Here is a 27,720-nt window from a genome sequence, read left to right on the forward strand (position 1 = left end):
TAAGGCTAGGACAGTCAAACTGACTGACATAAAACAGATTCTAAACAAATATATACCTGAATGGAGCTTGGTCTGCGACAAAGGAGGTCATGCAGAATAGTAGGGAAAATTGCAAGGCCAACTGGCTATCCACAGAGGAGAGAAGGATGGATGTAAAAAAGCAAAGCAACTTAACAGAGAAAGGAAAGAAAAAAAGCAGACAAGCAATCTGAAGAGACAACACACAAAAGATGATAACTAATGAGCCAAAAAAACATGACAAAGTGCTGAATCTCATTAGCAATCAAATTAAAACCATAATTAAATACCAGTACACACTCACCAGAATAGCCAAAATTAAAAACAATATCAATATGATATGTTGCTAAGGATGTAGAGCCATTCCAACACTGTTAGCAGAAAAATAAAATTATGCAACCACTTTGGAAAATCATTTCACAATTTCCAGTACAATTAAATATACATCTATCCTATGGCACTGAAACACCACATGGGTATAAACCCAACAGAAATGAGAACATGTGCCTACATAGGTACAAAATATATATAGCAGTTTTATTCATAAAATCTTAAACTGGGAACAACCCAAATTTCTATCAACAGAAGAAAGCTTGGGATATAACACTATGGATAAATCTCAAAAATACATGCAGAAGAATCCAGACCGGAAAAGCATACGTAACTGTTTAAGAACCCTCACCATACTTTTAGAAGTTAGAACAGAAGTTATCTTTGGAAAAGAAGGAAGGGAAAATGACTCAGATGTGGTATAAGAGAAATCTCTAGGAATCTTCTATTTCTTGATTAGGGCAGTAACCTTGTGATAATTCATTGAGCCATAAATTTATCTGTTATTTACTTTCCTTGTGTAATACTTCATAACAAAAAAGTTTCAGCACAAACAAATGGCTCCATAAGAAAACTGATAGCCAGCTACACCCTAGCCCTATTTACAGTATGTACTCTATTTGTTTGAACCACAATTTGAGAACCAATCAACTCTTCAGCTTTCTGCCCCACGAGCCAAACCGCACAGACTGATGGGGACATTTCCATTAGATATACCATCTCCCAGGACAATTTGAAAAGACTTTGATAACATCATATCTCAGCATTTCTGTTTAGAATAAACAATTAGCATGAGATACGCTTCACTTTTATGTTGTTTGCCTCACAATAAGCCACAAGAGAGGTAGAAAAAACTATCTCGATAGCAGAAGTTAGGCCTTCCCAGACACTTGGCCCACTTGTAGCCTGGGGGGCCATGGCTCTCATGTCCTGAGCTCAAAGGAGCACAATGAAGCCCTGTGTCCTCAGACACCTGAGACAGTACCAGAGACTTAACACCTGGATGTGAATAAGAAAAGAACAGCAGAAAGTAAGAAGTCTTCTACTCTGAGAATTCCTCTGTGGCCTGCCTTACTTATCCACATACTGTTTTATTCTATATGCCACATACACCAGGAATGCTGGAAGGACCAAAAGAGACATGGTTTCAGCCCCACAGCTTAATAAATTAACACACAAAGATTATCTGTGAATAGTAACAAATGCTATGAATAATTGAGGATGCTGTGACAGGGAATAAAAGGAAGGGTTCTGTTTCTAAGATTTGAACTTGGAGCCTACAAATCCAACGACTCCTTTTTCTTATTCCTCTAGCTTTCAGTCACCTGGTACGATTGCTAAAAATAATATTTGTCAAGCTGGGACACAATAATTTAAGAATATTCAGTTGCCACTGACTGCTGATTCCTTCTCTACCTAAATGTCAGTCGTTCTCCAAGGGTCAATTAAGAACTGCATTTGTGTTGTTACAATGAGTGGGCGAGGCGGTGGCACCAGTGGTCTTTAATGAGTGGGGGCCTGTCAGGCTCGATATCCTGCTGTACAACAATCAGAAACACAAGGAGGAACTGTCCTGGCTACTGCCTGACCTCTGGAAGTCTGCCAGACAGTCATGTAGAAGAGAAGCCTGTTTACAATTACCTGAGGCTTGAATTTAATTCTATTTTACATTTAAACACAGAGTATTTTTGGTCCAGTTTCATATATACTGAATTTCCTAGTACGGAGATATTTATATACTTATCTCAGTCCGGACTTGCACTGTGGCATGCATAGTAATTGATGTGTAAGTGTAAACATCTGATTACTTCATGAAGACTTTTAGTGTAGCAATGCTTGTACATTTACCTATCAGCACACCTATTCATTATAAATTACCTCTATTCTTTACATTTTATTTACTGTATTATATTGACTTTAAAAAATATATGTATGTAATGTAGTGTATTTCTGAATTTTATTTTAAGATAGTAATAAAAGCATACAAAATGTCACAGGTCTCAGAATTAGTTCTCTGAGCATTGAGAACCTAGGCCAGAATTCTCCACTAGACAGTAAGTTCTTAAAGAGTACGAAGCTAGGTCTTACTTTCATTTATCTTCCCCTTGCCTCCTATGACAGCCGATTCAATAGTCAGTGAATATATGATGATTTATTGAAAGCACAGAGAAAAATCCTGCCAATTTGCAGAACTGCCTGAGCTCTCATTTTTCTGAGACTACCAACACTATTCCTGTATGAAGCTCTCTTGTACAGGGCCTGAAGAAAGTTACTTAGTTTCTTTATGATTTATTATAACATTATAATAAGATTATTTTAATAAACTGGGCTTTCTTTAAGTAAATAAAATTACAAATTATCCAATACAGAGTGGAGTTATTTAAATTCACAAATGCATAAGGCTAGTATTAATGCTTAAGTATTTCGGTCAGCCTGAATACTCTTCTTGCATTTCTTACTCCATGAATTACAGCACTGTGTAATCAGTTTTAAAACCTAAAAAAACCTAGGTTATGGCTGACAACTCCTCATTATTCCCATCCATTCATCAACACTCAACAAATCTCACCACCTTTACTTACTAACCTCTATTCTAACCTGAAAATGTCTGTCTCCACCCACCCCCACCTTGGTCCAAGTTACTACCACCTCTGCCGAGACTACAAGAGCCTCATGACTTATCTACGAGAACCCAAGTGCCATTCTATTCCAGTCAGTCCTCACAGTAACACTGTAACATTATCATCATTTTGGACAGGAAGAAACTGAAACACAGAGATTAAGTAATTTTTAAGGTTATAAAGCTAGAAAAGGGCAGAGCTAGAGATTAAACCTAGGTTAGACTAGTCCTCTTTACACATCATGGAGCTCTAACCCATCCTAAACTATACTATCCTATGACCATTACCCTGAATGTCAGTCTCTCCTCTTATTTACACTTGGCAAATGGAGATAAAGATATACGAGCCTGAATTACATACATATTGCCACTATATGTTAGTATACTCTGGAAATCTCTTCTTAGTGCCTTATGCCCCTTAAATCTTAAAAGCCTTCTGGTTGAAGGTTATAGTTAGGTTTCAATTAAATAAGGGTCTGCTATTATTTGCTAGTGCTATTAATAATTTCAAGGATAATTCAACACCCATTGTTAAAAAGACTTAGAAACAGCCTGGGGATGTAGCTCAGTGGTTCTGCTGCCTGCCTGGCAAATGTAAGGTCCCAAGTTTGATCCCCAGTACAAAAAAAAAAAAAAGACTTAGAAACAGTGATCTTTTCCTTATGTTGCTTGACTAATTGGGCAAGATACTAAGCTACACATAAATGTTAACAGTATAAGTGAAGCTATTATGAACAAGAAAAAGGTCTAACTCATTACAGGGGCAATTAGTAATATATAATAAGGATAACTGACCTAAAAACATAGGGAAGCCAGATGCTAAACTCCCTATGGCCAAATGAAGAACAGATAACATTAAGCATGGGGGAAAATGCCTAACAAATAATTCACAATTGGTGACATAATAATGTAGGTTAACTGACCGACTATTTATAATGGCTGCATTATAAATAGCAGCAGCACTGTGAGAGTTGCTAGGAGACCAATTATTTATCTATCCTTTCTTAAAGCAAGCAAAGAAGGAATGGCAGAAAAATTAAGGTAGGCCTTAGTGAGTTATGCTCTACTTCAGAAAATTAGCTTTCCCTCTGTCATATCTTTTTACTCCAAAAGCACGGGAACATGACAAGCTTTCAAGGACTAAACTTGGTATATTTATTTCAACAGCTGAAGAGTAATTATTTTCAAAAGGCAAGACAGGTAAAATCTAGCAAGATAGTATTTCTACTTTCTCATTTACTAGGGAAAAATACTTTAAAACCTAGCTACAAATGTTTTTGGTAAGGACAAATAAATCTGAACACTATAAAACTTCATTATAGAAAAATATTATAAAAAGTGTTTATGCATAAACTTACACCAATAACAATGTGATAATTTCCAATTTTCTTAACCTAAAGAAATATACTAAAAACTAAAATCACTGGAAATACCAAGTAAGAGTTTTATTTTTAAGTCATGCCTTCACAGAAACTTTTGGCAAATGTTAGAAAGAACTGCGTTAGATGAATTTCATACCATAGGGTTTCTCTTCTGTCACTTTCCCTGTAGAATCTTGTGTGTCGGTGGCTTTCCCCAGTTCTCCAATGGCAATATACCTCTAGAGAAAGGAAACAAACAAAAATAGTCCATGAGTTAACAAAAAACTGTTACACATGCCTTACGTTTAAACAGAATTATACTAATACTACCAACCTGATACAAAAGGAAGGCAAAAGTTACACAGTAAAACTGTTGTGTTGATTTGTTTGTTTCTGATCAATAGGAAGCATGTGTGTAAATTGAACAATTCACATACTGCCCACACTGGTCAACATGAGAAACAAAAACCTGATTTTATTGATAACTGTAGTTTGTAAACATATTGGGTTTCATTGGTTTTTTTTGTTTTGGTACTGGGGATCGAACTCAGGACCTTGTGCTTGCGAGGCAGGTGGTGGCACTACTGAGCTAAATCCTTGGTCCTATAAACATTGTCATTGCAAACAAATTTTTAAAACCACTTCTGTATGGGGAAGTTTGTTTCTTAAGAAAAATTTTAAATCCGTATCCACAAGTTCTGCACCCATAAATCCAACCAACTAGCTACAAGATTAAAAGTGTTCCCCAAAATTGCATCTGTGCTGAATACATGCACGCTTCTTTTCTTGTCATTGTTTCCTAAACAAAATAGTATAACAACTATTTACACAGCACATACAATGTAGTTGGTATTGTAAGTAATCTAGAGATGACTTAAAGTACACTATATAGGAGGATATATTTAAGTTATATCCAAATACTATGCCATTTTCTATAAGGGACTTGAGGATTTGTGGATTCTGGTGTCCGTGGAGGCTTTGGAACCAATCCTCCACATACACCAGAGACAACTGTATGCCTATGAGTAGAGAGATAAGATCAGTCTTAGTAACTAATCATACATTTAAGCAAGAGCTAAATGTGTAGAAAATGTGCAAAACAAATACAGCAGAAGTAGCACACTTAACTATTACACATGTTTTCTCAATAAAGAGAAATTAGCCAGGCGTGGTAGCATAAGCCTGCAATCCCAGTGCTCCAGAGGCTGAGTCAGGAGGACTGTCATGAGATCGAGACCAGTGTGGACTACATAGTGAGGTCAAGCCCAGCATGAACTACATAGCAAGACCCTGTCTCAAAAAGAGAGAAAGTGACATTAAAGCTTTCCAAAACGAAAGTCACTTTTCAGAAATGACTATTATCTACAAATGACGAATTAGATCACTCTTAGGTAAGAGGACTATCTTCTCACCTGAGGGAACACTGATAGGCATTCTTTTTTTTTTTTTTTTGGTACCAGAGATCAAACTCGGGTCCTTTTGCTTGTGGGGCAGGTGGTGGAACCACTGAGCTAAATCCCCGGCCCTGACAGGCATTCTTTAAATACTCACTTTTGGTCAAATTCTAGTTTCATTTGAAGCATCACATAAAGAAATAATAAAAGCATATGGACTATTATTTCCCACTAAAAATAATCTGTATTTATATGAGCAGTTTTTAAAAAGAAAGCTCAATGTAATTTTCAGAAATGTAAATTTATTAATGACAATGATATTTAAGCTAATGAAGGGACCAGAGACAATAATCAGAAAAATATTAAAAATTTTAAATCCCATAAACATGCAGACATTTACAGTAGCCTGAGGCCTTTGATAAAATCACCTTTATTTTACATACTCAGGTTATTTTAAAAAAACCAGATACAATATAGGAGGGAATGTCCAATGTATAAGAAGTAAATTTTTAAAAATTTCATCAAGATCAATAAAAATTAGTTTCTTGTTGCTGAACATTCTGTCTCATCATCTATAATGCCCTACTCCTGTTCCCACTCAAACTCAAACTGGCTGAGTCTGACTCTGGCTCTACACTAGAAGGGTAGAGGTGGTTAAGTTAATCCTAACTGTTCCAGCATCAGTTCCTTGCATTAAAATGAGGAAATTAATAGTGACTCAGGAGAAGAGGCAAAGAGTTTAGAAGACTATCTGGGTCTGGTAAACAATGGATACTGATACATTATCATTATTATATCAAATGAAGATAAGGATAAGGGGAAGTTTGGGAGGGGGGAGGAAGACAAGAACAAGAAGAAGGGAGTGGAGAGAGGAGGAGGAAGAACAGAAGGCAGAAAAGGATGAGGAGGAAGAGGAGGAAAAGGAGCAAGAGGAGCAGAATAATTGATAGTAACAGTAATTAGAGTGACTCACTCATCTGGTTAGAGTTGCCATAAGAAACAGTAAAACAAAAAATTGCTCTCTATGATTTTCTTCCCCTTAAGAGTCTATCTACCTATACAAGAAAAAAGTGCAATCCTGTATACTGTCCCTTGAATGCATCTGCACTGTTCTGCTACATAACAACAAATCTGAACTAGGCGTCTTAACAAGCCTGCCAAGTACCCAGTGGACTTTGGTTGTCTGTGCCTTGGCACATGCTACTTCTCATAGCTATAAGCCCCCTTCTTTTCTACGAGTCAAACTGAGACAGGAGATTAGGGCAGGACAAAGCTGGCTGGCTAAGGAGGCATGACATGTCAATTTCAAGATCCCAAACACAGAGCTCCCCCACTGCCATCCCAGGCTCCTAGGGCAGAGAAGGTGAGCCGGTCCCAGCACCAGGAAGGAAGATCCCCACCTCCATCCCAGGCTCCTAGGGCAGAGAAGCTCAGCTGGTCCCAGCACCCAGAAGGAGGCTCCCCTGCTGTCATCCCAGGCTCCTAGGGCAGAGAAGCTCAGCAGGTCCCAGCACCCAGAAGGAAGTTCCCCCGCTGTCATCCCAGGCTCCTAGGGCAGAGAAGCTCAGCAGGTCCCAGCACCCAGAAGGAAGTTCCCCCGCTGTCATCCCATGCTCCTAGGGCAGAGAAGGTGAGCCGCGTGGGCGCCAGAAGCACCACCCCCCTGGAAATGAGAAAATACATAAACAAGCCTCAAAAACAGACTTCCAGATCACCTACAGGAACCCCAAAGGGAAACGAGATGGAACAATCTGATACTCAACCACCTGGACTCTCTGAACTGGCAACAAAAGAGGATCTGGGAAAAATGAAATAAGAAATAATTACTCACATAACAGCAAACATTTTGCTCATGGTGCAAGACATGATTAATAAATCTAGAGAGGACACAGTTAAAAAAATAGAGGATCTGAGGAACATGATGGAATCCCAACATAGGAAACAAATGAAATCCATAAAACAGATACAAACAGATTTCCAAGAAATTAAAACTCCATCGAAAGTCTGCATAGCAGAATGAACCAATGTGAGGATAGACTTTCACATATAGAAGATAAGATTGCAATTAGTGACCAGGAAAAGGAAAATTGCTTTAAAATTGTAAGGGAACATGAGAAAGCAATCCAGCAGCTGCTACACGATGCAAAGAAGAATAACATAAGACTGATTGGAGTCAATGAAGAAAGAGGAGAGAGTGCAGATGACATAAAGAAACTGTTCACAGAAGTGATGGCAGAAAACTTCCCAAGGAGGGGAAAAGAACTTGACATACAGATAAGTGAGGCATATAGGACTCCAGCTAGCCTTAATCAAAAAAAATCTACATATAGGCATATAATAGTTAGGATTCCAGAAATCCGACAGAAGAGCAAAATTCTACAAGCAGTTAGAGAAAAGAAACAAATCACATACAAAGGAAAGCCCATCAGAATCACAGCACACTTCTCAATGCAAACTCTCAAGGCAAGAAGAGCTTGGAGTGATGTATTTCAAGCCCTCAAGGAAAACAGCCTTCAACCCAGATTGATGTACCCTGCAAAATTATCTTTCAAAATTGATGGAGAAATAAGATACTTTCATGATAAAGAGCACCTTAGGAACTTCATGAATACCAAACCGGCACTCCAAAAAATTTTAGACAATACCCTGGGAAAAGGCAATGAGGATCACAACCCCAGGAAACCCAGCAGAATGAATCCATTGGGCGTGACAAATTAAATGCAAAGGGGGAGAATCCAACAAAAAGAAAAAGTCATGACAAGGCTTGTAAAACTTTTAACTTCATCTCCCTAATGAGTGTAAAATTCAATCTTGTTATTGTACTGATTCATATTTTTCTGATTCTAGAGTTGCACACCATTCCTTGTGCTATACTGGCTATTTATCATCTTCTTATGCCCACATTTTAATTGGGTTGTCTATTAATGAGCTCTAAGAGTTCTTTATATATTCTGGTCATAGTTTATATGCATTGTAAATATGGTCTGTTTAAGGACTACTTTTCATTTTAATGATGTCATTTAAAGTTCTACATTTTGATGGAATCTCATTTATCAGTTTTTTTCTTTTATACATCATGTCTTTTGTATCCTAGGTAGTTCTTGCCTATCCTGAATTCATAAATATTTTCCCTTATAATTTCTTCTTAAAGTTTTATACTTTTAGGCTTTCTTATTTAGGTTCATAGATCCCTTCAAGTTATTTTCATGTATGGGAAAAAAGGGTTGAGGTTAATTTTTTATATACGGATACCAGGTGTTCTAGTGCCATTTGCTGAAAACACTATCTCTTCCTCAGCTCTTTAATTGAGTTTATATTCTATAAAATGCTAATGTTAAATAATCTTTCAAAACTCAGTGGACCATATATGTGTGGTTCTATTTCTAGATTCTCTGTTTTATTCCAATGATCTATATGTCTTTCCTTACACCAACACTGCCTTGATTACTGTAGCTTTAGAAGAAGTCTTAAAATTTGGTCCTAAACGTCTTCCAACAGTTTTTGGTTTTGTTTTTAACTTTTCTAGGTCCTTTGTACTCCTACATAACTTTTAAATTTCAATATCCAATTCTTCATTTATAGCATGTATACACAGACCTGAATTTTTAGATATACCTTGTGTTTTCTAATCCTGCTAAATTCAAGTACAAGTTCTAGGGGCTCCTAGAGATTTCTTAGTATTTTCTCTGTAGATGATCATTTCATCTACATATAAAGATTTTGCTTCTGCCGTGCCAATCCTATCCTAGTTGTGTCATTTTATTGCCAGACTATTTTGGTGGGGACTAGGTTTCAAAGTTTAATGGACAGATAAAGAGTAAGCATATCTGCCCTTGTTCCTCACCTTGAGGAGAAAGCATTGTATCTTCTCCATTTATATAAGGCATTCTTGCTGGAAGTATGGAGTACATGTATTTAATCTGTTGAGAAGTTTCTGTTCTACTTCTAGTCTCCTGATAGCTTTTACCATGAACAGCTGTAGAATTTAGTCCAGTACTTTTTCTCCAACTAGTGACAGGATCATATGGCTTTTTCCTTTCCTCTGTTTAAATGATGACTTTTGGGGGTGGATCCTCCAATGCTGAACCAACACTGCCATCCCTATAACAAAACCACTTTCTACATACTGCCAGATCTGACTTCCAATAGTTTGTTTTGTTAAACAAATTTCTATCTATGTTCATACTTTTTTCTTCTATTATCTTTATCCAGTTTTAGGATTAGCACAATGTTGAGTTCCTAAAATGAGGGGAGAAGTGTTCCTTTTTTTTTTCTGCTTTAATTGTTTGATATAATTTATCAGTTAAAATGTTTATGAGCCTGCTTTTGTCATGTAGGTAGGTTTTCAAGCTAGGAATATACTTTCTTTAATAGGTGCTATTCAAAGTTTATATTTCCTCCAGAGTTAGTTTCATTAATTTGTCTTCCAAGGTACTTCTTAGAAGTTGTCAAATTTATTTCAAAAAAGATTTTTGTAATATGCTTTCTATATCCTTTTAAATTCTGTAAAATCTGTGGTAATGTCTCCTAGATCTTAATATTGTAATTTTAAAAATGTATAACTGATATTGTGTAACAGGAAGAAAAGGTCTAAAAGAGCAGGGGAATTGGGAGGGGTAGGGGAAAGGAAAAAAGGGAAAGGAAAAAATATGAGAAGAGGAAAAAAAATGGAAACAAGGTCTTTGCAAATAGGGAAGGGAGGGCAAGGGAAGGGGAAAAAAAAATAAGAACCAAGAGACTCATGTAATGGTACAAGATCCCAATGATGAATGTAAGTGTATTTTATACTGAAATTGTACCAATAAAGTTAATGGGAAAAAAAAAGATCCCAAACACGGGCACAGAACAGTTCCCACAGCCCTGCATGTGGACTTCTCGAGAGAACTCCTGCAGCTTTTCCATAGGATGGCCTAGTCCTGACACGGGCCTGAGGCATGGGATCCCAGCACTGCCTCTCTGGACCTGTATGTAGGAGTTCTCACAGGCTTCCTCAAGATCTGGACAGTATAAGAGAACACAACACCAAGAGCTTGCTGTCACGGCTTTCTTCATGACAGTCTGTCACACTTTCTCCCGGGTGTTCTTTTATCTTGCTTTTTCCTCTTTTACTTGGCCCAAGCTTGCTCCGCAGAGCCAGTTTTTCTCTCATTCTTCACTTCTGCTTTTTCAAATAAACTTTGCATCTGCTTTTTCCTTATTTCATTCAATTCTTTGTTCAAGAAGAGAAGAACCTGGAAACTAACTCCAAAAGGACAGGCAAGCAACCCAGAACCTGGTAACATTTAACTGGCAAGCCACTTTTAGAAGGAGCTATCCAATAACATTTTGGCATAGCCATCCAGGAGAATCAAAACCCAGGAGATTCCAATAATAAAACCATCTTCGCCTTTCAAAGCCACCCTGTACTATAATCCTAGCACTCAGGAGGCTGAGGAAGGAGGATCACCATGAGTTTGAGGCCAGCCTGGGCTGCACAGTGAGTTCAAAACCAGCCTGGACTACATAGTGAGACCCTGTCTCAACACCCCCGCCCCCCAGAAAAGCCACCCTGTAAAACCCACCCCAACTCCTAATCACCCATTCCCCAAACACTGCCAAGAGTAGATAGATGCTCAAGACAAATTTCATACCTAGAAAGAATTAAGGGCTGTATCAAATCCACAAATTCCACTATGTTTCTTAAGGACTATGAATGTACAAAGAATTCTTCTAGGTACTTCTAGGTACTTAGGAGACACACATAAGACACACAGATATAAACTAGAAGTGCATTTAGGCGTCCAGGAGGTTACAATGTAAGGGGATGAGATAACAATAAAACAACTCCCACAGAGGGGAATGAGCAGAATGATGATAATAGACATAAGGGCAGTCACCAGCAGTTCATCTTACCGAATTCTCATAACATACTGTTTCACACATAACTACCCATATGTGACTACGTTTTCCAAGTATAACTTATATATTGATTCTTACATTCTCAAATTACCAGGATTTTGCATTATTGTTCTATTGTATTCCTTACTAGATAGAAACATGGTAGCAGTTTAATAAAAGTTTCTTGATAGAATTATAAAGACACTGGAGCAGTTTCTATGCATAAAAGTCTTCACATTTCACCCTAATTTTGGACACCGAGATTGTATCTGCCAACTCTCAAATCACTCCAGGTTCCACAGCTATTGTGTATTTGGCTACATCTTGGATTATTTTGGAGGGAGCTAATATGTAAAGCATCAGCTCTCAAGCATTTTGGTTTCAGAACCCCTATACACACTTAAAACTTACTGAGAAATCATGGCATGGATTTTTAAAAGAATACAGTGTACCAGTCAATATTTACTATATTAGAAATTAAAACTGAAAGATATTTAAAACATTAATATGTACACATTCCATCACCCATCACAGCAATGATGTCACTGCACATTTGGTATCCTCTGAAAAACTTCACTATACATCTGTGAAGTTTAAAGTAAAAAAAGGCAAAACTACAGAAATACTAGTTTTGACTCCAGTGATCCCTCCACCACCACCAAAGAGCCTCAAGACCTTGTGAATCAACGATTCTCTAAATCATAGCTGTTTTCTAGTTTTACCCTGTCCTGGCATCTAATAATTAACCATCAATTATATTCAGTTATCTACAAACTACTTAGAAAAACCTGCCCCAGACAGGTTATCCTCCAGCTAAAACAAAGCTTCACCATCAAAAAGATATGATATAGAAGAAAAAAGAAATGAAGCTGTACACATATAGCCACATCATTTTTATCCCATGGGCCCTAAAGTATTTTTTTTCACTGGCTTAAATTACAGAGAGATTTTAGAGTTGTTTATTCTCCAGGATGTATACCTCAGAATTTTGAATTCTATTACTATATTCATTGCAACATAATTACACTATAATAAAACTGTAGACCTACAGACTATTCCATTGAGTGTGTGTTCTTTAGGACTTATGGTTTCTCACTAATACTACTCTACTCTGTACTCACCTTCAAACTCCCTAAGTCCCACAGCAGATATTACTAGACATCTCTACAACCAAATCAGCTTCTGTAACCTTTAGGAGAAAGGAAAATGTTTATATTACAGGAAGTGTGTGCAGTAATTTCTATCTCAAATAAGCAACTGTTTTGTCTGATGCTTGATTCTAAAACTTTGTGACTCAAATTTTCACAAGTAAAAAGAAGCATATTATTTAGATGAGGATACTTTTTAAAGACCTACTAAACCCCTTGAATGTCTTCATTAAGAAGAAATATCTTTTGGGCCGGGGATTTAGTTCAGTTGCACTGTGCCTGCCCTGCAAATGCAAGGTCCTAAGATCGATCCCCGGTACCAAAAAAAAGAAGAAGAAATACTCTTTATGGTTCCTAAGTATAAGGCCTGCAAAGTTTTCAATATAGCTCTTATGAAATATGTGGCCAATAACAGAGAATAAAGAAAAGGTACAAATTGGACTAGCGTCTGGAGAAGACTGATTAGAATGCTGAAATTTTCATGAGTTTCACAGGAGCATTATTTGAGTCACACTTCAGAGGCCTCGGGACCAGTTCACCTAAAAAAATGCTATAATGTTCTTAGGGAAACTTTCTGTTCTTTGAACACATTCGTGGTAGAAATTTTTATATACCCCAACAATAATACTTGTTCATCTGTTGGTGGTGATAATAAATCTGCTTTCTAAGGAAATTCTGCCTTTGCCTGCAGGTACCACTACGGCTTTCTTCCATATATGGGGGTAGCCTATACGGGGACAATGCTAATTAGATTCAAGTTTTCATAAAAGTACATCAACTCTTATATCTATTTATCTGATTTCTAAAACATCTATAAAGTAACCAACTTTAATCATCAATATACGAAAACTAATAAAGCTAGCACTCCAACACCTCATCAAAGACTGTTACTTCAAAGTACAACATCTGCTATCCAGCTTTGGCTGACTATTAGACTCAAAGAAAGTATAATTTAGGGAAGATGTAGAAAGACTTGCCTTCTGTTAGATAATCTATACCCTGTACTTAGGCCAAGTTAGGCCAACGGTACATTAGCCTAACTTCTCAGAATCATTTTATCTAAATTACATCTTATGTAGATCTACATCTGCTGGAAAACATTTTTGCGAACCATCACCTGTTATTCAATGTCCCGTATTGTAAGCAATTTCTTTCTGATTTTATGCCCAGAGAAACTGCCTCTCCCTTAAAGACCTGGCAGGCTTATCCTGAATAGTATAAGAAATACAGTTACCAAGACAATGATGCATATGTTTCAACTGTGAAAAACCCAAGAACTTGGTTTCTGTAACAAGATACACCTGGGTTATTCTATTTATGTTACAGCCATCTGAGGATCCCTCATTTCACCATATGACATTTAGCTTTCCTAGGAGAAGAGCAAAATGGTTTGTAACAATATTTAAACCAGAGCCAGTGATGTATTTATATTTTCAGTCATCATATTTGTGAAAATATGCCTGGAATTCACAAGTTGTTTCAACAACATAGAGTATGTTGTATATGCTTGTGGTTTGGATTGGGGGTGGTGAATAACACATATTTCAATGAATTAGACAGATTTTGTGTTGGGGAAAAAAAAAACTAACCAAATTTCTTAATGTAAACATATCTTTAGTTATTAATATAAAAGTGACTTGATTATTGTAAAGATTTTAGAAAATACCAAATAATGTGAACAAGAAAATAAAACCATCCATTTTCCCCTATTGCATAACCATAGTTTATATTTTGGAGTTAAGAAACAAGTATTAAGCAACTGGCAAAACTTGTACCAGAAACAGATTATAAACTCTGTGTGTTGGCATTCAGCTCAATGTATAAATTTTGGGGGAAACAGTCAAATGCTTCCATTCTAACACAATTTTTGTATTCTGTGATTCTTTTCAACACTAATATTTTGAAGATAACAAACCAGACACAGTGAAATTCTTCATTTATCTAAGGCACTAAGTTCCCTTCCAACAGAAAGGCATAGGTTTTCAGGCCCTTTGGGATTTTAAAACTAGGGATTTTAATTTGAGAAAAACTTAGACTACTGCCACTCAAACTGTGACCCTTGGGGTCAGTAACCATTAATCCGACAGGCTCAGAAAATGAGGGTGTCCAGAATTTACTTAGCAATTGCACATTGCCTAACATTTTAATTATATTTTACAAGCAGCAATCAGTCTTCAACGAACTGTAAATTCTTTTCTCTTTTTTTTTTTGGTACCGGGGATCGAACTCAGGTCCTTGGCGCTTGCGCAGCAGGCGGCGAAACCACTGAGCTAAATCCCCGGCCCAAACTGGAAATTCTTTACCAACTATTTATGTCACATTTGGCGCAAGGATTTTAAAACAAGAAGTTTAGTCTAAGAACTTATTTTTTAGTATATGTGCTGCCGAAGCGAGCACTAGTCTAGGAACGTGTTAAAATTCTTCTCTATTTACAGCATATTAACCTTCCTTTCACAGCCATTTTGGTCCCTCACCCGGCTATTATAACCAGGGCCTAACTGCTAATTAAAATACACATCCTGTTAGCCCTTTTAGAGCTGGAAGGGACACTGATCATTTTCCCAGAGAGGTTAACCACTTTGACACCCTGATTTCCATCTCCCTGTTGCTTCCACAGCACCAAATGTGGGAAGTAGTCTACGGGTTCCCGGCCTCTCTGGCCTTCGGAGTCCCTCCTCTGTCTCCGATCAAGTCCCTGAAAAAGTGTTTTAGTATCTAGTCCACTTTCATAGATGCATATAATTTATCTTTTGGGGGGATACCGGGCGATGGAAACACTGAGCTAATTCCCTGGCCCTATAATTTATCATTTTAAAGAAGTCCTACTCTTTTCTTTTCTTTTTTTTTGTATTAAGTTCTTTTATTGGTACATTGTAGGTATACAACACAATTACATTTCTCATTGGGAATTGTACCCCTACTCTTTTCTTTAATAAACATTTTTTTTTTTGGTACCGGGGATCATCGAACTCGGGACCTTACACTTGCGAGGCAGGCACCGGAACCACTGAGCTAAATCCCTGCCCCTTTAATAAACATTTTATAAACATGGAACAAAGCATCTTTTTGCTTAAGAATGCATAGTTTACAAAATGGTACTGTTTTTATACAAATTTCAAAGTTAAAAAATCAGCCAATAGAATTTACAACCTATACTTTCATCTAAGAAATCTGATTCTATCTTAAAAGTCTACATTTTTAAAACAAGGGACATGGCTGAATTTTTGCTCCTTTAGGTCTAATTGGTTTTTTAATTTATAGTTGCAACATCTGAACCTCAGATATGTTTGCAGACATTGTGATCTGAGAAAAGACACTTGTTCATGCAATTTACATTATTTATTTTTTAACTGATAAAATTCAACATGTACAGAATGTTATTAAGGGCCGGGGATTTAGCTCAGTGGTTTCACCGCCTGCATAGCAGGTGCAAGGACCCAAGTTCGATCCCCGGTATCAAAAAAAAAAAAAAAAAAAAGTATCAGAATGTCATTAAGAAAAACATTAAAGAAAAAATAAAAATATTCCAATATTCTTACCTTGGACCCTGACAACATACTGGTCAACATTTTTGTTCCCCTTCCAATTCCAATGACTACAAATCAAAGAGAAAAATATTAAGACATTTTATTTTGAAAACTAGCTTTAAAAAATATCTATAGGTTTTGTTCATAATTTTCTGGCCAATATAATGTGAAGTTGAAAAGAGTATATAGTTAACAAAATTTAAGGGTTCCTATTATTCCAATCAATTGAACTTGCCAGGGAACTAAAAAAATTCTAAAGAGGGAATGGGAGAAAGAACATTTTTCTCCAATCTCAAAGTATTAAACAGGAAAGAAATCTCGCTCTAGCCAATAAGATAATGAAGTTTTCTAGAACAATCTCAAAGTATTTACTAGAGTTTTATATGGGCACCAGTGAAAAATACATGGTATAATTAAAAATGTTCAAATAGTATGATGAAATCTTGACAGAATTTATTATTAAACGAAGCAAAAGCCATCATCATAGCTAATGAACCATTTAAAAGATGATTAGTGCCCAGCAGCACACAATCAAGAAAAGAGAAACATAACAAATCAACCTAATGCACAGAAAAATTACAGGCAAAAATGATGGTCTAGAGACTTTTCCCTCAGCAGTGGAGACTGAATCTATAATCTTTGCTGAGCTGCATCTCCAGCCTTTTAAACATTTTTTATTTTGGGCCAGGGATTTAACTCAGTGGTTTGGCCGCCTGCTATGCAAGCGCAAGGACCCAAGTTTGATCCCTGGTACCAAAAATTAAAATTAAAATTAAACATTTTTTATTTTGACACAGGGTCTTCCTAAGCCATTAAGTCACCCGGTCTTGGGCTCAAACTTGTGACCCTTCTGCCTCAGCTTCGCAGAGTGCTGGGATTATAGTGTATATGCACACCCATATCCAGAATGTACTTTAACAAACTAACTGTAAAACTGTAAAAAAAAAAAAAGGCCTACCTTTCTCTTCAATTTCAAACATTATCCTTACAATATCATATTTTACCAGATGAGGTTGACAGGATTTAATCATTTATTAATAGTAGGCAATTTTTTTTACAAGAATTGAAGTATTGATCATCAATGGATACATACAACTGTATATAAGAACACAATATGACCCCACAATTCAGAATTTGGAGGAAACAAGGAGAAATTATTGTAAAACTGAAAACAAAATCAATACTTATAGCAAATATCACTCAGTGAGTTTACCATGTATCAAGTTCACTGAATGCTTTTCAGAGTGAAATTAGATTTACAATCTAATTTATAGATTTATAATCTAATTCAATCCTTATAGCAATCCTGAGGTTACATAATTATCCCTATTTTATACACAAGGAAACTGAGGCACAGAGACACTAAATTTTGTCTAGTATCTCACAATTAATACATGGTAGAGTTAAAATTCAAATCAAACTCTGTCGTACCTTTATATTTCCCCTGCTACTTTACTCAAGGCTTTCTTTCTACTGCCACCACCCTAACCCACCGTAAATCTCACTGTTCCATATCCTGTCCCTTTCTCTTCTAGTTCATATCATTACTATAGCTCAAACCCCATTTCTCACACTACAAAGCCCCCAGCAACCCTTAATGAGATTTCCATTTCTATGGTACCAACTCTTTTTTGTTTGTTTGTTTTTGGTACCGGGGACAGAACGCAGGACCTTGCACTTTCAAGGCAGGCACTGGAACCACTGAGCTAAATCCCTGGCCCTCTATGGTACCAACTCTTCAAAGCCCAGCTAAAGTTCCAACTCATTCATAAAGTCTATTCCAGAACCCAGAAGACTTCTATGATATCCGCTCACATCGATCCTCGGTCCCTAAACAGAGTCATATTAGTTTAAGGACAAAGATCCAAAACTGCCGTCAGTATACTCAAAAGAGTAAAATACTCTTCAAATGACAGAACTCGTTAACACTGTTGCTGATGAGGCAAAATTTGTGTAAGAATAACATCCAAGACTCAGTGCAATTTGATTTCATTCAAATAAATTCTCAATCAAATTCTCTGAAGAGGTACCATGCACAGGTCCCTAGAGGGACATTTCCGATGGGACAACAAAGAAGGCAAAAACACATCTTCTGACTTTGAAAGGGATTATAATCTCATGGGGGTCAAGAAACATAGGGAAATCATAGTGCTCAAACAGTGCTACCTAAATTAGTGAGTGAATAATGTTAAATAACGACACATGATTAAGCATCAAAATGGAGAGAACAGTTGCTGCAGGAGGCGAAAAGAGGACCACTCTGAATAAAGGGCTGAGGCCTGAGAATGCTTCATTAGTTAGGCAGGACTTGAACACACACAGAGAAGAGCAGCATGTTTGAAGGAAGGAACAAACTGCACAAATTGTCAGAGACAAGGATGAGCACGGTGGGTTTATCAACCAGAGAAGAGGGTGTCTTAAAAGCAGGTGGACGTATTTAACTCTACCGTAGCTGAAATGTTGAATTGATGACAACTTCTGAGCTAATTAAATGATCCAGAATGATTAACTTTAAAGGAAGTTATCTTACAGTTACCCAGCTTAACCATCTCACTTTGTAGTCCTGAAAATCAAGGCCCATGGAAGGTAAGTAACTAGTGAAAGTTGAATTTGGGGAAGACTACTACAGCAATCCAACGCAGAAAAATTATTTGGCATTTCGACCCCTCCAACCTGCAAGGGTGAAGACTGAATGAAAACTGAAGGACAGATGGGCACGGTGGTGCATGCCTGTGATTCCAGCACTCAGGAGGCTGATGCAAGAGGAGGAACACTGTGAGTTCGAGGCCAGGGTGGGCTACAGAATGAGTTCAAGTCCAGTCTAAATTACACAGGCAAGACCTTGTCTCACAAACCAAAACAGCTGAGTGTGTTGGCACATGCTTGAAATCCCAGCACTTGGGAGGCTGAGACAGGAGGATTGCCTCAAGTTCAAAGCCGCCCTGGGCTACATAGTGAGTTCAAAGCCAGCCTGAACTACATAGCGAGGCCCTAACTCAAAACAAACAAACAAACAAACTCGAATTTAAAAAAATACAAAAAGAGAACTAAAGGAATCTTACATTCCTGGACAGAAGTTTTCCTTAGCTTTTTGCCTACCATTTGATCTTCAAAATTGCATTACTATATAAATACAGAAATAAATAAGCTCTGGGATAAATCAGTTCGGTGGTTTATAATCTAACAGGGAGATGAATCTTAACAAAACACTGAAAGAACAGAATGAAGTTTTATATTAGCAACATAAAAAAGAAAGCAGGCAGCCTTCATACTTTGAAGACAGTGTTTCAGCCAAACCTAAAAAGTCAATACAAGTGACAATGGAAATAAGCAGTTCATGTGAAGATAAAATAAAAACACGGGCAAAGACATGGTTTGCAAAAGTGCAGAGTTTAGAGGATGGATGAGTAAGAGTACTTCCCTTGTAAACATACAATGACTACTCTCTTTATCTTCCAAATTTTCTGTGCTCAGATGTTCTCTGCAAAAAACCCACTATCTCCAAACCTATCCAATGCCCTAGTAGTCTATTCTCAAATCATAAAGATAAAACCAGTTTATTGTGAGAGCCATTTTAGGACAATTTAGGACAGGCCAAAGTACTCTCCGCATATCTCCAAAGCTTTCTACAGTTAGCAGTTTCTACTGTCGTTTTTCTAACTCTGTCACACCTTCTTAATCATCTTTCAAGACCTGCATCTTTCCAATTCTAGGCATCTACCCTAAAAATCCAAAACACAGGGAAGGTCCTATTAATAAAGATGTTCCCACAAAATCAGTTCTATTAATGAAACTCTAGCAATAACCTCAGTGACCTCAAATAGGGAAATGGTTAAATTGTGTTTTTACTATTATCTATAGCCATTAAAATAATGTTTACAGTTTTTTAATTGATATGAAAAATATTTGTTGTACTGTTAAGCAGAAAAACAGGATTTAAAAATACATGAAATAGAGCTGAACTTTTAGAATTTGCACAGATAAAAACTAAGAGGAAATATAGCAAAAATGTTAACTGATTATTTGGTGGAAGGCAGGAAAATGGTTAATTTTAAATTTTCAACTTTGTTTTTTGTATTTCCAAAATTTTTCTCCTTTATAACCTTTGAAGTTAGAAAAAAAGCAATATATTTTAAAGTGGTATGTACAAATTCTGTTTCTATCTCGTTATTTATGGAAAATGGTTTACTATGGATATAGTAACAAGCTATGGATTTAATGGCCTAAAACAATACAAACTTCTTATAATTCTAGAGGCCTGAAGTCTGAAATGGGTTTGACTAGACTAACACAACTACTAGGTATCAATTCTTAAAAAATTAAGAGGTTGGTATAGCTGTGTTCTTTCCTGGAGGTCCTTGGGAGAATCCTTCATTAGTCTCCTTAGGGTAATTTTCTTGCCTTTTCCAATTTCTGGAGACCAATTCACTTTCTTTCCTTTTTTCTTTTCCTTTTTTTTGTAATTTTGTTAGTACATGTTTGTAGTATATGCAGTTTACAATCATCTTGGAGAGCGGTTACATGCACATACTACAGCTTTTTTTTTTTAATCCCCTTCCCCTTCCCTACCTCCTCTCTCCTTTAATTTCCCTATCCCATTTTTCAGGGCTGGGGATTTAGCTCAGTGCTTCTGCCACCTGTCTAGCAAGTGCAAGGTCTCGAGTTCGATACCAAACTCGGTACCAAAGAAAAAAATACTGCCTATCCCATTTTTCATTCTTGGTGATATTATTCTTAGCTCATGTTCTAGCATGTTTCCATAAATTGAAGTTATTAGGTTCCTGTACATGGCATATCTTTATTCTACTTATTTCCCCTTTCCTCCTCCTCACCCCTCTTATTCCCCTGCAAGAGATGCATTCTCTTGTCCCCTTCTGTCTTAGTTATTTGTCTCATTGCTGTGACAAAATACCTCACACCCAAAGTTAAAGGAAGAATGGTTTATTTTGGCTCAGTTTGTAGTGGTTTCAGTCCATAATCAGCTGGCTCCAAGGCAGGGTGCATGGCAGAGGCAAAAGAGTCATGGCAAGCAGGCAGGAGACAGCAAAGCAGCAAGCAGCAAGCAGCAGAAGAAGCTGCTTCCTTTTTTCCCTCCAAGCTACCGGCCTTTTAGGTGGTGCCACCCACACCCAGGATGGGGCTTCCCATTATCCACATCTAAAACTATACTAGACCAATCAGTGGACTAATTCAGTAATCACACACCCTAGATCCTGCCACCTTCCAAAACTCCCACCTATGAGCACATTAGCGAATTTGGGGGAGACCTCTAGACACAAGCCATAACACCTATCCATCCTTTATTAGGATTTAGATATTACGAGTTGTGCTACTATAAACATTGGTATGCATGTTACCACTGTAGTATGATCTCTTAAACTCTCTGGGGAAGGTACCCAGCAGGGTGATAGCTGGGTTATATGGAATTTCTAATTTTGGTTCTTTGAGAAATCTCCATATTGATTTCCATAATGGTTGTACTAGTTTGCATTCCCAACAACAATGAAGGAGGGTTCCTTTTCACCACAGCCACATCAGCATTTGTTATTGTTTGATTTCTTAATGATTGCCATTCTTTCCAGAGTAAGATGGAATCCCAACATTGTTTTAATTCACATTTCTCTAATGGCCAGAGATGTTGAGCATTTTTTCATATATTTGTTAACTATTTGTATTTCTTCCTCTGTGAAGTCTTTTCATTTCTCTTGCACATTTCTGGACTGGGTCTTTAATTTTAGGCAATTTGATTTTTTTTGAATTCTTTGCATATCCTAGATATTAGTCCTCTATCTGATTCTTTTGCTGTAAGAAGCTTTTTAGTCTGATATAATCCCATTTGTTGATTCTTGGTGTTATTTCTTGTGTAGTTGAAATTCTGTTTAGAAAAATCTTTTCCTACACCTATGTCTTCAAGTGTTTTACCTATTTTATCTTCCAGTAGGTTTAATGTTTTAGTTTTAATGTTTAGATCTTTGATCCATTTTGATTTTAATTCACATTCTTTGGCGTGCAATCCTCTTCTCTTTTCAAAGCCAGCAATCACATCACTGAAATTCCTGCTTCCACTGCCACACCTCTCTGTTCTGCCTGCTCCTTCTACTTTAGACTCTTGGGATTAACTGGGCCCACCTAGAAATTCTAGGAAAAGTCTTTGTCAGCTGATTAGCAACATTAATTCTATCTAGTCTTAATTCCTCCTTATGATGTAACCTAACATATTCAGATTCTGGAGATGAGGACGTGGACATCTTTAGGGGGGCATTATTTTACCTACCACAGTGTTTTAAAACATTTTTCAAGCCCTCTTGTAATTTTGTTATAGTACAGAATAATAAACCTGAATTCAGATTATATTCCTAAATAGCTAAATTCTTAAATCTGTACCATTTAATATTACAAAGAAAAAAACAGCCTAAAATGTAGAAAATTATATTTTCACACAAGTCCATTTTTGCAAGAAGGTGACCACCACCAGTTTTAGAAAGCACTTCACAAAGTGAAGTGTAAGATTCTAATAACCCTTTGAGAGTTAAGGCAGATATTATCTGCTTAGAGGAAAAGACTGAGATTCAGAGAGGTTATGAGATTTTTTTCCAGAATGTGTATAGTTAAGTCAGTATGTGTGTACCAGTCAGTAGCAAGTACACAAACACGGATATGATGAGAGTCTAGTGTTTTACTATGCAATAAAAATAAAGTCAACTCATAAGTTTCCAAAACTGCTAATTTAGACAACAAATTACTCCTTATTCTATGACTAAATAACTTCAACTTTATTTCTCATTGGAAACCACAAACATAAAAGAAAAATTAATAAATTTGACATATGAACAAAGGTCCCTGTGACAAAACAAGCCTCCAAAAGCAAATTTTTTTCCAATATGATTTTCACATATAAAAATTTCAGCCCCTTCTTAATACTAAAATAGAAGCTTCAACGAGATCCCTTGTTGGAGGGTAGAAAATAAACTATTCCATTTAATCCCTTGAACATCGCTGCATACCAATGAGGACCAACCACCAGAAATTAATATAATTAGGCTGTTCCTAAATAAGCAGCAGATCTCATGCTGTCTTGTGTTGTGTCTTAGAAAGCAGTTGAATGAATTGGTTAGGACAAATTCAAGGACCATCAACTGGCAGAGGCTACCTAGAGTGTTAAGCTGAGGAGAATCATGAAGCCACTTACAGAACCAATGCTAACAGTGCTGTGACTGATGGGTAATTCCTGTAGTGGGCAAAGGGGGCAAAGGCAGGAGTGCCAAATATCAACCATCCCACACTAGGGCAGAGGCCTTGGCACTGAGCAGATCTGCACTGAAACCCTGACTTTGCTACCTCTTTAACTCTACAGCAACAGGCATGCTACTTAATCTCTCTGAGTCTTTATTTCTTCTTTACAATGAGGATAACAACACCTACTTTACAGGCTTTAATACTTTTCAGGATTAAAGCATACAACTAATGAATGCCCTAATGAATGTCACCATTAGTAAAAGAAAGACTAGTTTTCAGTTGTCAGGATCTGCCTAGCCAAGTCCTCTCATGTAGGAAAATAGCTTTCCTTGTGACTTTTTCTATTTTACCGCAATAAAGGTATTTTTGCCAACATGAATTAAACAAAACCTGTAATTTCAGGAAATGTAAAATCATACATTATTTCTAGTTTTCTTGAAATTATGTTCTCCTTAGGGCCGGGGATTTAGCTCAGTGGTTCCACCGCCTGTCTTGCAAGCGGAAGGACCTGAGTTCGATCCCAGGTACCAAAAAAAAAAAAAAGAAATTATGTTCTCCACTGATTTTATTCCTCTCTTTTAAAAAAATAAGTACTTATTTCTTTTGGCTAGCTTAGGGTTTGTTGTTGTTTGTATCTGATTTTAGTTGAAATAATATGGATTCAAGATGATACCACAGTATTTTACAAACTATGAATCATAACCCATTAGAACATCATGAAATCATGGTTTACAATCAACTCTTTAAAAACCCAATCTATATATTTCTGTGACTATGGATGTAGTTACAGAAAAAGTTTCAGAAACACACCCTAGCCTCTGCAGAAAAACCTCAGCAGTCCATAAAGACTTCAGAATAAAAACAGATACATAATTTTTCTTCCCTTAATAAAGTCTTGTCAGTTTTTCTTCCATAAGCAATGAAATGGTCACCTAATAGGTCCCAAAAGAAAACTTTTCCTCAAGAACTATTAGGTTCACCTTCTCAATAGAGCTGATCTCAAAAATTTGATTAGCTATAGGCAGACAAAAGAGACCTTCTCAGTAGTTTCCGTGACCATCCCACATTCAAGTATTCATAAACAGCTCAGATTTATTATTAATGTAGTAAAGACACACCACTGGGTCACCAGAGAAAAAGACAATGGAGAAATCCATGTACAAGCTTCTGTCCCTCCCATGAGGTGAAATACTTAAGCCTATTCCTCTCTGCAACGATGAATAAAGCAGCAATGTGTGCAATGCTTCTCTTAAAGAAGCTCATCAGCAAACGCAGTGCCCAAAGTCTATTGGGGGATGAAGGAAGAGTTGGGGGATGGTCACCCACATAGGCACCCTCTGCCTATGCGGTGAGGCAAAATTCCAAATTTCTAGAAGGAAAGTAGGTGTGCAAACAGTCAAGGAAGAGAATCTCTTCTATAAGACAGGAAAGAGCAGGAATACTCCTAAAATCCAAGTTCACAGATGCCAGCCAAAAACAAGCCTTGTAAGCAGACCTTTCTAAAGAAAGCAATTTTAGGCCTTCCATAATAACTGTGTTCTGCCCATATACAAACCTTTTCTTAAAGTTCCATCTACACATAACAGTTGCTACTTCTAATGGCCTTGTATACTCTGTACCATTTAAGGGCTTAAATAGCACTGTAAATTCAGTAGAACTAAAACATTCCAAAGTAGACTGAAAATGACATGGTTTTATTCAATTTAATCCACACCCAACCAATTTGACTTTCTGACATTAAGGGGCAATAATGTTAAATTTCCTTCACATCTCTTACCCAGAACACCTCCGGCTGCACTGTCTAGAGTCCCTCCGTGGCCAATTTTCAAAGTCTGTTTTTTCCTCTTGGTCCATTCTGAAGAAGGCATTCCAGCTTCTATGAGAATAGTCAGGATGAAAAAAAGATAATTACCAAGACAAATGAAGTAGAATCTCCATAAATAGGACATATTCAAACCAAAAGTTATTGTACAATCTTAACATATTAAGTCTATGACCATGGATTTAAAAATATACATACATCCCCTAAAGAGAAAAAAATGTGTATATACTATTTCAAAATTAGTGCTCTAGAAGCAACAATGTATTTTCTAAAAAAAAAAGAAAAATGTAATCATGAATAAATATCTAAGCTAACCCACAAAAACTCTAGAAAATTCCTAGTGGTGGTGAGCTGTTAAAGAATAATGAAAAGAAGTTAATTTTGACAGTTAGCTTCAAAAGTCCTCAATTTTCTATTTCTAAATATCTTCCTAGTGTTCTACCCTGGCACCTCGAGCCTACCTCTGTTGGGAGTACATCTCACACAGGGCTACTTCTAAGTATACTGGCTTCTCAAACTAAGTTTACTTGTCCTACTCTCTTAATAAAAACTCTCAATACGTTAAAGAAGCTAAAAGAAATAGGTAACAGTTAAGTTACTTCTTAGCCTCTGAAGCATTTGGATTAAAAAAGAAGACACAATCCTGGCTTCTCTCTTATTCCTGTCTTAAGGACAAAATTGAGTACTTTGGAACTATAAGCATGGCTTTTGACATAAACCTCTAAGGTTAGGCTTAAGTTTCAAACCTTTCCCCTTTCACTTATAATACCTCATGGATGTCTCACTTATGAATTTATTGGAATCTTTTGGGGAATTCTTTGTATTTTCAGCTTGGTACTCCTCAGAGTATGAAGGCCTCAAAAATTCACTCTACTGAACCAACTATTTATGGATGAATATATTTTAAGGCCTTGAAGGATTTAAACAAAGAAGAGTGGGGATTACAGTATGACAGTATGACAATGTAAGAAAAGACAAAGAATGTTATTAAAGGCTATCACCACTGACCATGGCTTTAATTAGTGCTCATCAAGCCTGACCAGCATCAGAACGTGGGCATCTTTAAGAACTTTCCCAGGTAATTCTGACAGCTGGTTAGAATGGCATTTGGGGAACCCTAGTCTAGCTAACAAAAACACAGAACAGGTCAATCAGTAGGGTTACAAGAATACCAACATCACAATGAGGGATTTCCAGAAAATGGCCTAGTAATAGCTTTGAAACAATCTACTTTAACCATGTTTCAAAAAAAAAAATCTTCTTGGAAGCAGATTAACCAGAAGGCCAGGGTATGGCTTTGATCCTGTCAAAAACTTGTCTGAGGAAAAGAATGGTAATAATTACCTGGAGGATCAAAAAAAAAAAAAAAACCATAGTTTAACAAATTAGGCTAAATAAAAACAGCAAGCCTATGGCAGGGAAGGGGGTGGGTCTTTAAATTTACCCTTAATGCAACTCCTTGCTTCAACATTCCTCGTATGATCCATTCTTACAAAATATTAGGAAAGAATGAGCATGTATAACACTGGAATTAAACAAATGTAAGAAGGTACATATTTGCCAATAAACATTTAATTTTGTATTATGGCCATTATAGTTACCAGACTTCCATCAGAATGATTTAGTTTTGCATTTTTAAAAAATATAAAGTATGCCAGCAGATACATAACAAGGTAAGAAAATATTTCCTATATTAGGTTAATGGCAAGACAGGATAGGACCAAACTCTGGAGATCCTTTGATAACCTAAATAATTTTACTAGTAAAGCCTGCAGAAACTGCAACGCTGTGAACTCAATTAAGGTCCCCACCCGGGCTGCAGTACCTGCCAGCAGCTTCTCCTTCAACCGATTCAGCAGCTCGGTTGAAGTGGGCCCTTTGGGCTTGTGCACCGCGAACACGCCACTGAGTGACAGCAGCTTAGTAGCCAAAGCAGCCTTGGAGACCCTGGTTTCGGATCCGGTTCTCGCAGCGGCCACGATCGCCGCAGCCGCAGCCGTTGCTACAGATGTCCTAGCCACTGTTGCGGCTGTTTCTGCAGTTTCAGAGCCTGGGGCTCTGTCTGTTTTCAAAGACTGCGACAGTAACGTTGCCTCAGCAGCTGCCATGCTTTTGCAGCCTAGACTTGTTACAGGGGTGGCACACACTGATGACGCAACAAGAGTGCGCCATACATCCCCTTTTCCCCTGTAGGAATAGAAAGGGTACGGCCGCATGGGCTTATGGGATTTGTAGTCCATAGCATTCTCGTACAGGCCGGGGTTTGCTGTTCAGTATCTGGGTTCTGATGAACTGGGTTTTCACCTGTAATCCTCTTCACTTCTTACATAGAGGTAGTTCTGTGCCAAAGGAGCAATTTGGAGTTGCAGTCCCAAACTGCCGAATCC

At 37.2% G+C, this 27,720-nt stretch overlaps 1 protein-coding gene across 1 annotated transcript in view; it reads right to left on the reverse strand.

The window, feature by feature from the left end:
• The window catches only part of Trub1 (TruB pseudouridine synthase family member 1), a 41,931-nt gene extending 14,455 nt beyond the window's left edge, over positions 1–27,476 (reverse strand). Inside the window, exons 1-4 of the mRNA XM_004838868.4 lie at positions 27,159–27,476; positions 25,289–25,387; positions 16,288–16,343; positions 4,487–4,568 (exon numbers count right to left, since the gene is read on the reverse strand). Of these exons, the coding sequence (XP_004838925.1) occupies positions 4,487–4,568; positions 16,288–16,343; positions 25,289–25,387; positions 27,159–27,441 (520 nt within the window). The 5' untranslated portion in view covers positions 27,442–27,476. The remainder of the gene's footprint in view (positions 1–4,486; positions 4,569–16,287; positions 16,344–25,288; positions 25,388–27,158) is intronic.
• Between the last annotated feature and the right edge of the window lie 244 nt (positions 27,477–27,720).

The sequence above is a fragment of the Heterocephalus glaber genome, unplaced genomic scaffold, assembly GCF_053883595.1.
Source record: "Heterocephalus glaber isolate CG9 unplaced genomic scaffold, H.glaber_assembly_v1.0 deba00001497, whole genome shotgun sequence".
Taxonomy (NCBI): domain Eukaryota; kingdom Metazoa; phylum Chordata; class Mammalia; order Rodentia; family Bathyergidae; genus Heterocephalus; species Heterocephalus glaber.